The 16462-nt window shown below is 44.9% G+C and overlaps 1 protein-coding gene across 1 annotated transcript; it reads left to right on the top strand.

Moving 5' to 3' along the window:
* Positions 1-1008: 1008 nt before the first annotated feature.
* LOC146027261 (uncharacterized) lies at positions 1009-3537 on the top strand. Its single transcript, XM_083158202.1, has 3 exons — positions 1009-1645; positions 2145-2213; positions 2509-3537. Exons 1-3 carry the CDS (start codon positions 1009-1011, stop codon positions 3195-3197), a joined length of 1395 nt encoding a protein of 464 aa, XP_083014328.1. The 3' UTR covers positions 3198-3537.
* Positions 3538-16462: the final 12925 nt, after the last annotated feature.

Raw genomic sequence — 16462 nt, 5'->3', positions numbered from 1 at the left:
GCAACCAAAAAAACCAACAATAATAATAGCTAAAGGTTAGGGTGGACATAAAGATCATCTCCTGCAGATCCCAGAAGCACTAACAGCGCTAGGACCCAGGCAACCAAGGTTAGACACACAATACTATTAAAATGACATATATAAAACAGTTAAACTAAAATGTAAACAAATTGAAAAAGCAAGCAGTATGGAATAAATCAAGGAAATATATAAATATAAATATAATTATAGAAAAAGTCCACTAGAAAACACACTGCTATAACAGCAAAATGTCAAAACCAGGTATCATTAGTCAACATGTGTCGACCAATATGATGAAGTCCCACCAAGATTTATTTATACAAAATGCAGTAACATGTTGCCAACTATGCTTATATGACAAACCATGTCCTATCGCAAAGGCACATATGGGGTGACATTCTATGCTTGCACATAAATGCGCATGTTTTTTTAGCGCACCACATCGCCGCAAATCGCACTTTTACAAATCGCACTTTTCAGTCATAATTCGCATATTTAATGTGATGCGTTTTGGAGGCTGAAAAGTGCGAATAGGTGCGATTTGCGGCGAAGTGGTGCGCTTTTAAGTAACAAAATAGTGCAAATTCTTCCGCCGGTCATGTGCGATTTTTGGACCAACCGGAGTGCGATATACAAAACTGTCTCCGCATGAGTAAGAACCCCCCAACCTATTGGCCCACCTGTGTCCCCTCCATTATGCATCACACCCCCTATATAAAGGGTCATTGGCGCCATTTCACTCTTTGATAGGAAGTAAGGAGCATGGAGAGGAGCAGTGGCAGTGTGCGTTCAGGAACAGGTGTTGGTGGCAGAGTGAGGAGTGGCAGAGGGAGCAGTGGCAGAGTGAGGAGTGGCAGAGGGAGCAGTGGCAGAGGGAGCAGTGGCAGAGGGACCAGTGGCAGAGGGAGCAGTGGCAGAGGGACCAGTGGCAGAGGGACCAGTGGCAGCAGCCAGACAAGTGTGAGAGGCAGCAGTGTGGCAGGCAGCATGGCCACAGCAAGGGCAGCCTCACACCAGCCCCAGCAGGAGGAGGTGGAGGATCCGCTGGCATCCCCATCCTACAGCCAAGACCTTGATCATACCCCACACCAGCTGCAGGAGGGCCACATGTCAGAGGTGGAGGCAGATGGTGGTGAGGAGGAGGAAGACACTGCCATGGAGGAGGAGGGCTACATGGCTGGTGTTGAAAATGAGGAGGAGGAGGAGGAGGTTGAAGCTGGCCGCACCAAAAGTGGCAGAAAGGTGCGTTTTTCCTATGAAGAAAATGCAGCACTTGTCCGGGCTATCCTGCCAGTGTTTGAGCGTTTGCTTGGCAAATCTCACCACAAGACCACTGCACAGCGCAAAAGGGCTATGTGGAAGGACATCACCCAGGCGGTGAACGCTGTGAGTCAGCACAAGCGCCTGGTCCGCAATGTGAAAAAGAGATTCAACGACATCAAAAGGCAGTTGAAGAATAAAATGGCCATGGAGTTGGAGGAGGCCACCAAGACTGGAGGAGGAAGCCCCACCACTGTGTGCTACAATTCGTATGAGGTGAAGCTGAAGCGCATCATCCCCCCTGAGGTCCTGCCTGGCATGCACGTGGCGGATACCGATAGGCCACAAACGCCATCTAGAGCTGGTAAGTGTGACCACATGCAATCCTAAACATACATGCTAATGTATTATAACTATAATGTTCACTTGTATTGTTATGCTAAGTAAAGTGCTGCTGTGGAACTACATAGCCCAGCAAGGTCATGCACAAGAAATTGCCTGCTACTCCTTTAAAATTGCTGATAATGCTGGGCCTTGTTGTTCCACAACTGCTCACATTGATTAACACTGTAACATTCTTTCTAGCAGCCTAACATGTATGTGGACAAAAACCCAGAGGTGTACTGGTGGTTTAGCTGCCATGCCTACATAGCAAAGATTATACAATAGTTGTCATGTGTACAATAGTGTAATTTTATTAATGTCACAGAAAAATCTGTGGGTTCCAAAACAAAATGGTGCCAAAGAAATAAAGCAGTCCTTGTCCAAAGGGTATTGTCCATTATTGTCATCTCAATGCCTGTTTGCACAAAATGCTTCCCCATTGCAAGGTCCATAATGCCTGGCCATCTTTCCTTCTACAGATTGTCAATCCCGAAGTGCTCACGCATCCAAGACCAGAAGGCCCGTTGCTGCAGAATCTGCGGAAGCAGGTAAATGAACAAAAAACACACCATTACACATACAGTACACACACCCATGTCACCTCAACAATATCTCATACCACATTCAACTCCTGTTGCTACATTGCAACGGAAATGAATGTCATCTGAGCTACGCATGTGACATATTATTAATGTGAATGTTACATGCTGTATCGGGGTACATGTGTAAGTACATAACACCCCTAGGTATTTGCGTCCAGCATCTCAAGCCCTATGTAAAACAGTATAGAGGACAGTGTGGCCTATATATGCATGAGTACTTACCTCTTCTCTGTATCCACAGGTGCTATACAACTAGGGTCAAACCAAACAGATTCTTCAATGATGGTGCTAGACGAAATGGACATCATTCTTGAACCAGTCGACACCTTTGCGGCAGAGGAAGAAATACAGACCTCGTCACAGAGTGATCTTCCCCCAAGTGGGGTGTCTCCCAACCCACCCCCACCCACCAACACACCCCATACAGCCGCTTCGGCTTCCCAAGTAGCTAACTCCTTGGTTAATTTCAAGGAAAAACAGATAGAATTCATGGCCTCCCAAAGCCTCCAAATAGGTAATATCCAGGGGTACATGCGTGACACCTTCCTTCAGTTACGGAAAATGGCACGTAGTGTACGGGTAGGTGTAGGCACTCATGTGCGCATTGCTAACAGCATTGACACCCGTCTTGCTGAGCTAACTGCTGCTGTAAGGGAGCAGAATAGGCATATTGGCAGCCTGGCGCAAAGTATTGCTGCACTCACCCAATCATGCACAGCGCAGACTAATGCCTTACTAGCTATGCAGGCCCAAATCCAGCAGCTGGAAGCCAATGTGGGAGGTGGCACAGCATCCACCCTCAGCAGTGTATCCAGCACCCCAATAAGTGGCTCCCCCACTTCCCCACCCCGTCGGAGTGTTAGGACCCGTGGTGGGCTTGGTACAGGGTCTAGAAGTGGTGTAGGGGTGCCTGATGCTGGGAGAAGGTAGCTCCTACATATGTTTCATTATTTTTCCCATTCCCAATCATCTTGTAACATGCCCCCAGAGTTGTTATTTTTCACCTGCAAAAATGCAGATTGCGTCTGAGAAAGTATACAGAAGTAAAAATGTCTAGCCGCATACCATTGTGTTTGTGTATTATTTTTTAAGCAATTATTGTGTGCAGTCTAAAATATTGCAATGGTATATGACAATGGGATTGCACTAAAGTAGTGTGGGGTATCTCCTTGGCTGGCAAAGGTTGTGCATCTACATATTCCAGCAGGCTCTGACACTCATGGTTTGGACTGTAATGCTTAGAGTGTGTCAGGGCATGCTGGCACGTGTAGTTCCACAACACCAGTGAGACATGTTTGACTGCATACATCAATCATACATGTCTGAAAAGTACTTACAAGCTAGATATCAGCAAGGGATAGGTCAGCACCACCATCTGCATCCGTTGGGCTCTGTGTATTAGGCTAAATGTGGGTGGAAGCAGATGGTATTGGTCACACATTAGTTAATGAGTACACTTACAGCACAGGTACATTTTGCAGTACAGGGCACATGTGCTTACCAGAAAAGTATCGGCTGATGATGTGTGTGCGCACCAGATTCCCCCTCTGCGTACCCCTCACTACCGGAGGTGTGGTAGGTTGGGCTTCCTCAACGACTGCTGCATGCTCCTCCTCCACATAGGCAGGTTGAGACAGGGCTATGTTGTGCAGCATGCAGCAAGCCTGGATAATCATGACTACTTTGCCAGGGTGGTAAAGCAGTGTACCCGATGACCTGTCCAAACACCGGAAGCGACTCTTCAAGACGCCAAATGTGCGCTCCACCACATTGCGGGTTGCAATGTGGGCTTCATTATACCGGTGCTGTGCAGGGCCCTCTGGGGTGCGCAAAGGTGTCATGAGCCAGGAAACACAACCATATCCTGAGTCACCTAAAACACAGATAGGAAGTGATTGCCTTATATGGTAATGTATGTGTTGATTTCAAACAGGACACAATGGTAGAAGAGCAATATGCTTGTGAAAGAGGAAACACACACATTGCAGCAGGTACAATTAGGGACAGACAGGGTATTATGTTAAAAGGTACTTACCTAGTAGCCAGCCCTTTGGCATTTGGTGGTTGGTAAATCTGTTCCAGAGGGCTGAGTGTCTCAGAATATAGGCGTCATGGCAGTTTCCCGGAAAGCCTGCAACAACACTCAGGATTTTCAAATTTGCATTGGATACAACCTGCACGTTCAGGGAGTGCCGCCCACGCCTATTGACGTAGACGTGTCCCCGCACGTGCGGTGCCCTAATCCCAATGTGTGTGCAGTCTATAGCTCCCAGCACGCGAGGGAATGCTGAGAGTCTATAGAAAGCCAACTTGTGGTCCTGCCACTCCTGCTCAGAACTGGGGAATCTGATGTATGTCCGCCACAACTTCTTTAAAGCAAGTAACACTTGAGTGAAATGCTTAGAGAAAGTGGCCTGTGATACCCCCAAGGCCCATGAGGTCACAGACTGAGTGGAGCCTGTGGCCAAATAGTAGAGGGCACACATTAATTTGTGCAGCCCAGACACTGCATAGTTGCCTTCCCCAAAAGGGTCCAAATCCTCTCTCACCTGCTCATATAAGTCCAACAGGTTAATGCGGTTCAGCCTAAACATCCCCACAACCTGCTGATCCGAGAGGGAGTCCAGGTAGAGCCGAGCACGATACATACGTGGGGTACGCAGTAGTCGGGGGGCTACCTGGATCTGGCGCGCAGCTTCCTCCCTCCTGCGCAGCTCCTCCAAATGGGCCACATCACAAATCATCAACTCCAAACCACTCTGCAAAATCTCCATGTTTCAAACCCTCACAGGTGTCCTAAATGCTGTTGGGGTTTATGTAGGGGTGTTTGTGAGTGAAAATGAGGGCACCTGTGTTGAAATTAACCATGTGTGCACTTGACCAAAATGAGTTCTGTGCAAATTCGCCAAACAGAACCTGGTCTGAAATAAGTGCGATAATTAGACACCTAAAAAGTGCGATTTGCGAAAACGCATTGCATTAAATAAGCGATTTGTATACTTTCCTATACGAAAACATCTGGATGCGATATAAATGCGAAATAATCTCGCACTTTTGTTCCGCATACCTTAACGCACATATTATGCGATTTCAGCCCCTTAGCGCATCCCATTAAATTGGCGATTTCAGGGAAAAATGCGATATCGCCATTTTGTGGTCTAATTAACGCCAAAAAAAGCAGATCTCATCCCATAGAATGTCACCCATAATGTCAGAGCATCGAAGAAAACATCTTAGTGTAAGATATTCAGGCCAGATGGAGACACTGGTGGATCCATCTGGCCCCCCAATTAGAGGAGACTCTTTTGTCGAGCATCAATCCTTTTCATGTACGTGATCAAACGATTTATACCAAAGGATTGCAAGAGAGTGAGGAGCTTCCCTAAAATTACGGCCAACCGGCTGCTCACAATCCTTGACATTCGTTTATAACAATTCAGTGTTGTGAAGACCAGGAATATTTTTGTCTGTGGTCACCACCGGCCGATGGTGACCACAAACAAAATTTTTCCTGAACGGCCTGACGATATATGGAGACAGTCAATTATATCGTTCACCCTCATTCTGGCCTAAAAAATTACATTAAGCATATATAGGGGGGGATATACTAAGATGTGTATTCTACATCTTCACATGATGTTGCTATAGGCAACCGATCAGAATCTACTTCCTATTTATTTAGCACCCTCTAGAACAGTGGTAGCCAAATCCAGTCCTCGAGAGCTACCAACAGTGCACATTTTCCAGACAACCTAGCTGCTACACAGGTGCACTCATTACTCACTAACACATTTTAAAAGATCCACAGGTGGAGCAAATTACTTCACTTGTGATTCTGTGAGGAGATCTGGAAAACATGCACTGTTGGTTCTAGAAGATAGTAGACAGGATCTGATTGGTTGCCCATAGCAACATCACATGTGAAGTAGAATACACATCTTAGTAAATTTCCCCTATTGACTTGCACCAGTCAAATTATCATCTATTTTGTTCGTTGCCCATGCAGGTACCTGTACATCGGAAAAACTACTTGTACTTTGTGTGTGTATATGTCTGTGTGCCTATGTGTGTGTTTATATGTGAATATATCTGTGTTTATGTCTGTGTGTATATGTGCACGCTTGTGTATTTGCAGAGCCATGACATGACCCTGCTCAATAGTGTTTTAAATTGCAACTTTGCCCCAATTTGCCCCCCAGAGTAACATAGAAACATATAATTTGCTTACCGGTGAGAAACTCTTGTCCCAATTCATTGCCCTTTTGGGAACAACACAATTTAGGAAAAACTACAAGAGTAACGGATTCACTACTGAGTGACTAAGTCACACAAAGCATATCACTGCATATGGTATTGAAATACTTCTTAATTTGAATGCCACGGACATTTCAATATGCATGCCCATTTTGTGGCCATGAATGTTTTTGTGTGAACACATCAGAAAGTATATACTGTAAGTGATCCTGCTGCTAGCAAAACAGTTTGTATTTGTTATATTCAGAGATATTTTCTCTAGGACTCTCATCTTGGAATCATTCCGGTTCTCGGTGTGCTTGAAGCCACACTTGCTAATCAAAGACTAACTAATTTGTTATGAGATGTAGATGATATTTTTTTCCAACAATGTTTCCCTTCAATTTTTTTTTTCTTGTCAGCGATCTAATTTTTACCAGTTCAGCAGGAAATTGTAGACTGCCGGAGACTCCCGCAAGACACGGCTGAAAACAGATGCTAATTACTAAATCAATGCATTAACATGATCCGGAGAGACTAGGCTAGGGTCACTTTCACAGCTCCAAATACAAAATAATGAATGCAGAATGTTTACAAATTTCCTGGGTTAGGTGTGATTTTAATAGCTTGAGAAAGAAATACTGTAAAACCTTTATTTTTGCACAATATATTTAAGGATGCACATTTTTCTGATCTTTATTATTACGTGTCAATTTGACAGTTACAGTACAGCTATATATTCTTTATATTTAATATATATTAAATAAATCTTCCAGAGTCTGTTGTAAAGCAAAGTAACACTTATTAGCACTGTACTGGATAAGTTAAAGAAATAAACTGTTAAAACTTTTTGCTGTCTATTCAGCATAGTTTTGGGAAAAGTTTAGAAAGTTTAGAAAGTTTTAGTCTGCTGAATGATAACTTTCTTAGATGGTACAGATGATAGTTGTAAAAGTTGCCTATTGGTGCATTTATCTCCAGTTCTACTGTAACTTAAAAAGAAAAAGAACAGATGGAATTTATTGGCATGTAAGTATTTAAAATACTAGACTGTGTGGTATTACATTTAGAAGCAAGGGTTAAAAATATAAGCAACATCCCATTTAATTGTCTGATTTGTGCAGCCCTATTACAGGTAAGGGTAAAAATTTTATATTAGGTCTGCTATTTATTTCAACTTAATTTGTCAGCCCATTTTCCGTATTATTTGACAAATTTCCTTTTCTTTTAGGCTCAATTTATTCTTCTATATTCTTTACACACTTATCAGTGCCAGTGTAACCTACACTATAGTATGTGCCTGATTCTGGTTCACTCGTAGTAGCTGCAGCTCTAGTATTTAGTTGCTGCTCCTGCTCTCTCTCAACTAATTGTTATCCTTATTGACAAATACACAGATGTACTGCAATAGAATAATATGAATATTATTTCTACCAAACACTCCTATATTTAGGGGTTCCAAGAGGATCCACGTTTGTGCTCAGACCTTCCTGCTGGGCTCAGATCTAAAAATGAGGGAAAACACAGGAGATCCCGGCATATGATCTGTGTTTTGGTCATATCCAACCATGATAATCCAAAATATACTGGTAGTCTATTTGGCTCCTAACAAAAATTAACCCTAGAATGAATGTGTGTGTGTATACATGTAGTAGGGAATATAGGTTGTAAGCTCCACTGGGACAGGGGCTGATGTGAATGTTCAAATATTGTCTGTAAAGCACTGCAGAATATGTGTGCACTGTATAATAAACTGTATATGAATAAATTATAACAGGCCAAGGTTGACTAAGAATCAGTGGCGTAACTATAGCCCCACAGCCCCCGCTGTGGCGGGAAGGTGCTGAGGGACTGTGGACGCTGGTCTGTTACTACTAGTATGCGTCTGTGTGGCCAGGAGTGGGACACATTGGCAGCACCGCCCACCCTCCCCCTAGCCCTCCCACCCTCCCGCCCAAGTAAAGTTAAACACCCCCTTACCCCTCTGCATGCCCCCGCATTCAGGGTCCCACAGCCCAGATCTTGTCCTAGCTCCGTCTCCTCCTGCAGTTCTAATGAAAAATAACCAAATAATCAGAAAATGGCTGCCCCCATACAGCAGACAATTTTTTTGGGATGCTAGAGGATGCGCGGGCCTCCTTTTAGCATCCTTAAAAACTGTCTGCTATTAGGGGGCAGCCATTTAGTGATGGTCATTTTTCATTAGAACTGCAGGAGGAGACGGAGCCGGGAGAAGATCTGCACTGCGTGACCCTGAATGCGGCATGCGGAGGGGTAAAGGGGGTGTTAAACTTCACTTGGGAAGGTGGTGGGAGGGCTAGGGGGAGGGGGTGGCGCTGCCGATATCGGCGTGGGGGGCACGCAAATATTCTAGTTATGCCACTGCTAAGAATGACTATATCTTAGTCAACCAGTGGCCTATTAAAATGCTAGTGGCCGCTAACTGGATACATGTTTTATATAAGTTTAATTTAGGGATGGCTTATGTACTTCATGTGTTGTGGAACTTGAAGACACACCACATTTTGTAACTATAAGCTGTCTGAGCATGCTGTGACCACAAGAGTTTGGCATAGATTGATTGCTTCCAGCAAAAAGGTATGATTCACATAACAGGACACCGGGATGGTGACTGGCAACATGTGACCTGCTGGGCTATAAAGGTGCAGGCATCAGATTCTGGGAAACTATAAATACTGGTGTTGTGGTGTCCCTGGTGTGGTCACCCATATACTGTGCTAGTGAAGTGCAATGTAACCCTGTGTGTGCCCCTGCAGAATTATTAACTCTGTTTGTACTGCTATTGTGCGGTGTAATCGTGTGTGTGTGTGTGTGTGTGTGTGTGAGTGAGAGAGAGAGAGAGAGAGAAAGATTGCAGTGGGTGTTACCTTGTGTGCATGCTGGTGTAATTCATTTTAACCCTGTACAAAAAAGAAAAAACAGGGGGATGGAGGTAACCTATACACCAGGCGCAAATTAAATATACAAATATATACAATATATGTGAATACACTTGATGAACAGGTTACGTCTTTTGGTTTCTAAATTGGGTCGTCGTGGTCCACCGGATAGTATAATTTAATGTTGATGTGGCTATTTAAATACGTGAGAAATAAATAAATAACAGATGTTTATATAAGTTCACTTATAAGTGCAAAAATATAATCTGAGGAAGCCGCTGATACTCAAAAGAGGCAGGGAAACGCGTCATTTTCGAATGATCATTTACAAGTGAGTTCCTCGATACCTGTGCCCTCCACAAAAGCTGTAAGGGAACAATACTTAAGTAACGTCAAGAAGCGAGCTGGGAAGATCGTGGTGGACAAACTCCACCCTGGCCATAGCTTGTTTGATATTCTCCCATCAGGTAGACACTTCAGGTCCATTCCTGCCAAGTCGTCAAGAACCGCAAAAAGCATCTTCCGGATAACTATTCAGCTATTAAACAATGTACTCTAAGATACTGCTCATCTAAACACCTAACTGCTCTATCTAACCTTGCAAATCCTAACATGTGAATTGTCTTTTGTATGCGCAACTGATGCAATGTAGGTATGTCCTGTTATCCCTCTTGTACCATGCTTGAAGCTGCACTGTATCCACAAAAAATTCCTAGTATACGAGAGTATACATGGCCAATAAAGTGATTCTGATTCTGATTTATGCTTCATTACCAATGCAGCTCTGAAGGAGGCCAGGACATATACAGCAAGCAGGTAAAAGGAGGGATTCTTCCCTCTATTTTTATTTATTTCTGTCTGGCCAGACAGGGGACAAGAGAGCTATATTGTTGCTTATTACTTTTTCTCTCTACCTCCTTTAAAGTGGACATTTGGATATCCAATATGGGACAAGACAATACAGTTCCTATTAACGGATACTAATGACTCTTGCATAGGTCCATTTAACAACAACTACAGCTGGATTTTGAATTACCACTGCAGCCACAGATGATCTTTAAATATTAATTACTTACATTGTAATATTTAAATTTTATTGTGTATTATTTGTGTCTCTGGCTAGGGAATTCTAGTATAATAAATATATATATTTTTTTTTTCAATATCTTTTTATTGACTTTAAAAATAGTACAAATGTACAACCATCGTGAGCATTATGGAATACTCAATGAAAAGTACATATCAGATGTAACACTAAACAATAAAAGAACATATTGTGCCTACTATATCGGTTTCAAGTGATCGTTTTCTGAAGCATATCTAACCTTTGATTCACATAATGCAAACTCGAGGCAAACTACAATACATGTAAATAGCCCATAAGAATATTATGGGGGAAAAAACAGAAAAGATTAAAGAAAAGAACAGCCAGAAAAAAGGGAAGAATGAGAGAAGTAAAGGGGGTTTGTGGTTGGTAATCACAAACATATATAGCCATCTATATTTAATTGTTAGCCAGGTAAGTTTGTGTAGACTTAAACTCCATCCATGGGAGCCAAATCGCCGCAAACTCCTGGGTGCGTTCTGGAGGTACCCTCAGGTCTTCCATGGTCATATACAAATCCACTCGTGCGAACCATTCTTTAATCGTGGGGGGGGGGGGTAGATCTCCAATGTACCGGTATAACGGCTTTCGCTGCACCATTCAGAAACTTCAATAGGGATTTTCTGTAGGACCTCAGCGTGCCCGGGTATAGGTTTAACAGCCAGAAGGAGGGGTTGTCAGGTACTTCCGATTTCATTATAATCTTAGCAATTGACATAACTTGGTCCCAAAAGGGTCAGAGCGCCCCACACGTCCACCAAATATGCAGGGGTGAGCCAACTCCATCGCTACATCGCCAGCAGGTATTAGTCACTCCAGGAAATATTCTTGCAAGGGTTAGTGGACATCTATACCACCGTGAAAGAACCTTAAATTGGGTTTCAATTACAGAGTAGCTAAAAGAACTAACAAAGGTGGCCTGGAACATTTTCTAACAAGTCTCAGCATCTAATTCCAAACCCAGGTCTCTGTTCCAGGCCTGGGCATAGGTTGGCAACGCAGTATACTTATTTTCTATTAGGAGAAAGTAGCCTCTTGAGAGCAGGTGCAAAGGGCGCGTTGGTTCCCTGCACATACCCTCAAAAGGTGTCAAGGCTCGGCCAACTGCCCCACGTATATCCTTCCCTTGCACAAAATGTTTATGTTGGAGATATCTCCAAATCTCTGATGGAGGTAGCCCCCATTTCTCTTGTAAGTCAGAAAGGGGCAATACCTTGTTCCCATCCATTAACTGGCCCGCCCGGTGAACCCCATGTTGTTTCCACTTTTCAAATCCTAAGCTAGCAGCTCCAGGGGGGAACATAGGGTTATCAAATAATGGGGTAAGGGGGGATATTATGGACGTGACACACGAGAGTTTCCTCAGTCTGTTCCAGCAGGCTATTGTGGGGCCTACTGTGGGATGTATTATGTTGCCAACCTTGGGAAGCCAGGGGTAAAGCTCAATCGGCAGAGGGAAAACCTCGCTTTCTATATGGACCCATTGTTTGGCATCTATTGAACGCGTCCACTCCAGAACCCGACTTAAAATCATAGCTTCGTGATAAACCGTAAAATTAGGGAGTTGCAGTCCACCCATCTGTTTCCTTCTAAAGAGTATATCATGACTAAACCATGGTCTCTTACCCCCCATATAAATGACCGGACTTCATTCTGTAAGTCTCGGAACCAGGTCTTCGGGATATGGATAGGTAGCGTTTGTAAAAGGTATAGGACCCTAGGGAGGACATTCATTTTGATCACACTGATTCTTCCCAACCAAGAAAGGCGTTTATTACCCCAACTCCTTAGTTCAACGCGAAGTGTGAGCAATAACTGCCTAAAGTTATCAAAAAGGCGAGACATATCAGGGGACAACACAACACCAAGGTATTTAAGGCTAGAAGGATGCCAGGCAAAAGGGAAGGATTGCCTAAGGTGTTCTAGGTCACGGGGGGCAGAAGATACATTAACTGCAGCAGATTTGCTCATGTTTATTTTAAAATTTGAAAGATTCCCAAATGTCCGAAATTCTGCCATAAGATTGGGGATAGAGATAACGGGGTTGGTCAGTGTTGCCAACAAATCGTCCACGAACAGTGCCAGCTTATGGTCCACTACCTTCACCTTTAAGTCCGTGATATTTGGGTTGCGCCTGATGGTGCATGCCAGGGCCTCCATACACAGTACAAAGATCAAAGGGGAAAGGGGGCACCCCTGTCTGGTCCCATTGCCAATATGTACCGGCTCTGAGAGAGTCCCATTGATCTTTACCTGTGCCGTGGGGGACCTGTAAAGCGCCATGATGCGTTGCAAGCACTCCGGGCCTAGCCCAATGTGTCGCAGCACCCCTTCCATAAACACCCAACTTATCCTGTCAAACGCCTTTTCGGCGTCGGTTGACAGCACTACCATGGGTATATTGCGAGTAGAGGCCATATAAATCAAATCAATGGCCTTGATCGTGTTGTCTCGTGCCTCTCTCCCAGGGACAAAGCCCACCTGATCAGAATGTATTAAGTCCGGTATTAAACGCTTAAGCCTATTTGCTATAATTTTTGCGTATAATTTGATGTCTGTGTTCAATAGGGAAATGGGGCGATAACTAGCACATTGGCTCGGGTCTTTATTTTCCTTGGGGATCACTGTAATGTGAGCTGCCACTGAGTGGGGCGAGAAACCACAGTTCGCCAATACCTCATTAAAGGCAGTCAACAGTTTTGGCAAAAGTAAGTCTTTAAAAGATTTATAATATGAAACAGAGAAACCGTCAGGTCCAGGGCTTTTTCCAGACGGGGTCTCCTTTAGTGCTGTTTCCAATTCCACCAGAGAAAAAGGGGACTCTAGACTGGCGCTGTCCTCCCCCGACAACCGGGGAAGACCCGCCTCACGGAGGTACGTCTCCACCAGGTCATGGGAGGGAGTCAGCGCCCCACCAGCATTAAGGTTATACAATTTGGTGTAATATGAGTGGAACGTTGCAGCTATATCACGTGTAAGGTGGCGCTTGCCCCCCCCCCCCCGGGTCCTTTATCATGTCAATATATAATGTGGCTCTCTGAGAGCGTAGTGCCCTGGCCAGGAGCCTGCCTGGTTTGTTGCCCCACTGGTAGTAACGGTTTCTACACAATTTATAATCTCGTTTGACGTCTTAAAACAACAAAGTGTTAAGCTGAGATCTCACCGCAGTGAGTTCCTTAAGCGTTTGGTGGGAGGGGGTGGACTTGTCGGATGTCTCCAGTGAACGCAATTGTTGTAGCAAGTCTAACTTCCTACCCATTTTTTCCTTTTTTAACATTGCTCCCAATTGTATGAGTTTCCCCCGTACCACACATTTGTGTGCTTCCCACACTGTGAGACCCGTGACGTCTGGTGTTTCATTCTCCGAAAAATATTCCGTAAGTGTTGTAGTCAATTGTGGTTTACATCTAGCGTCAGTGAGAAGGTTTTCATTTAAGCGCCACGTACACTGTTTAACATTAGCTATGGCCGTCGTGATAGACAAAAATATAGGGGCATGGTCTGACCAAGTCGTCAGGCCTATATCTGTGTCCTGAATCAAATGTAGATACCTATGGGACATTAAAAAATGGTCCAGTCTGGAGTACATATCATGCGGTCGGGAATAAAATGTGTAGTTTCGGTCTGCTGGATGTTGTAGTCTCCATGTATCTACCAGTTGGTGTTCGTGTAAGGCCCTCCTAATCTTACGATGTGATGCCGTAGAAGGCCTGCCTGCAGGACCCGAGGTGTCCATCTCCGGCTGGAGTGACCAATTCAAATCTCCCCCCACCACCAAAACGCCCTCCACCAGCGGAGCAATCTTATTCAGAACTATAGGTAGGTAAGAGTGTTGCATTTGGTTCGGCACATAAAGATTGACAAACGTGTAGGCCTGTTCATAGAGCTTACACTTTACCACTAGTGTCCTGCCCTCCTCCAGAGCTATTGAGTTCACATCTTTAAAGGGAAGCTTCCTTGACAGGAGAATAGCCACTCCCAGTGACTTGCCTTTTGTATTGTTATTATAAAAGGCCGTCGGGAAGTTACGATCCGTCAACGTAGGAGCAGCATCGGCCCGAAAATGCGTCTCCTGGAGGAATGCTATATCAGCCTTGAAAGCATAGAGGTCTCGTAGAACCCTTGAGCGTTTCTCAGGAAGATTTAGGCCTTTAACGTTATAAGAGACCAGCTTAATAGCAGTTATTCTCGTGTTAGCAGCCATCATGGGTCGGGGAGGGGAGGGCGGGACCTGCGCAGGCTCTGGAGAAGGGGTACCAACCACATCGGGAAAAGAGACAGAGGTGAGGAAAGGAAGAGAAAGAAAGACAAATAGTTATAAGGAAAAACGATCCAGAAAGCAATATTACAATGCACATCATATGAAAATACTTCATCTAAGAACACATACAAAATCACAATGCCGCCCCTTGAAAATCCGGGCATACTAAACGTATCCGGTTCCAAGGAAAAAGAAAAAGGTGGCGGCATGGGGGCACTGGGGGGTCAGTGGCAACAACAAACCTCAACTAGCAAAAACAATGTTAAACCCATCGTAACCTTTAAGAGGGTACGACCGGACATTTATCTATCTCTTACTGTACTTAAAGTCCCATCACGGTTATAGTCGAGTCCCTGTATGTAATCCTTACGGTCTGGATCGAAAAGCATGGGACTGTTCCTGTAACCCAGGTACACCTGAGAAAGCGTATGGTCAGGTCGTTTACTTGGATAGACCAGAACCTCGAACAGTCCAGTCGCAGTGGCGCAACAGAGTTATAGAGTAGACCCTCAATTAGAGGTAGATCTTCTTGGTGATCTCTGATCCAGCGGAGGCCTAGGGTTTCGTTGAACAACTTGCCAATCATTGTTAGGATGAGCTAATTCTGGCGGGATAGAGCGCACCAATGGTTCTTGCCAATCTGGAAGGGCAACTATAGGAACGTCCATGGCCCGGCAGAAGGCCGTCAGATCATCTGGGCCCCTGAGAGTGTAGAGCTTGCCGTTGTGTGTAGCTTGCAGGTTGAAGGGGTAGCCCCATCTGTATTTTAGGCCCAATTTGCAGAGTTCCGTTGTCAGGGGGCGGAGGGCTCTTCGTTTTTGAAGGGTTGACCAGGATAAATCCTGGAAGATCTGGATCTGGTGAGCTCCCTGTATGGCATAGTCGCTCTGACGTATCTTGCGTAGGACATCTTCTCTCGGTCCGTCAGTTGGTGCGCCCCTAGGTTTCAAGGCACGGTGGGCCCTATCAAACTCAATTTGAGTCCCCGGATCTTGTCCCAGCAAGCCATTGAACACTTTTGTAAGATACTCAATGAGGCTCTGTGATGGGACGTCTTCAGGGATGCCTCTTATCCGCAGATTATTACGGCGTCCTCTATTGTCCAAATCGTCTAAACGGTCATGCAGCTGTTGCAGCTCCACCGCCTGTCGAATGACTGCAGCCCTCAGATCGTTATGTGAAGCTGCAGAGTCCGCGGTGAATTCCTCTACGGTGGTCAAGCGGGAGCCTAATTGAGTCATCTCTGACTGTATGGAGGCAACTTCTGAACGGAAGGTCTCACGTAATCTCTGTTCAAGCTGATCCAAGTCACGTTTCGTCGGCATAGTGCTCAGCATCTGCAAGACTTGGGATATACCTCCTGCATCTTGTGCGGGCGCCTTCTCCACAGTTCGGGTATTTTGAGGGTCAGGGTCGGCAAATTGTGTTAAGTTAGGCGTAGGCGGGATTACGGAGTCATCTGACGATGAGGAGTTCTGTTGCGTTAGAAACTGGCGCATTGAGGGAGGCTGCGAGGATTCCGAGTGATGCGCACTGGAACCCTTCTGAGATTTACGGCCTTCCATTTGGGTGGTCTTCTTGCCCTTCACCATGGAACTTATGGCGTTATGCACATCCAGTAAACTCTAGATTCTCAAACGAGGTGGGTCTAGGGCTGCTAGTCAGGTTGTCGAAGTCGTCGCCGGCACCTCTCCCC

This window comes from Crinia signifera, chromosome 8 (assembly GCF_055691185.1).
Source record: "Crinia signifera chromosome 8, ASM5569118v1, whole genome shotgun sequence".
Classification (NCBI taxonomy): Eukaryota; Metazoa; Chordata; class Amphibia; order Anura; family Myobatrachidae; genus Crinia; species Crinia signifera.
The sequence above is the reverse complement of the archived record's forward strand: the minus strand, read 5'-3'. Positions and strand labels throughout refer to the sequence as shown.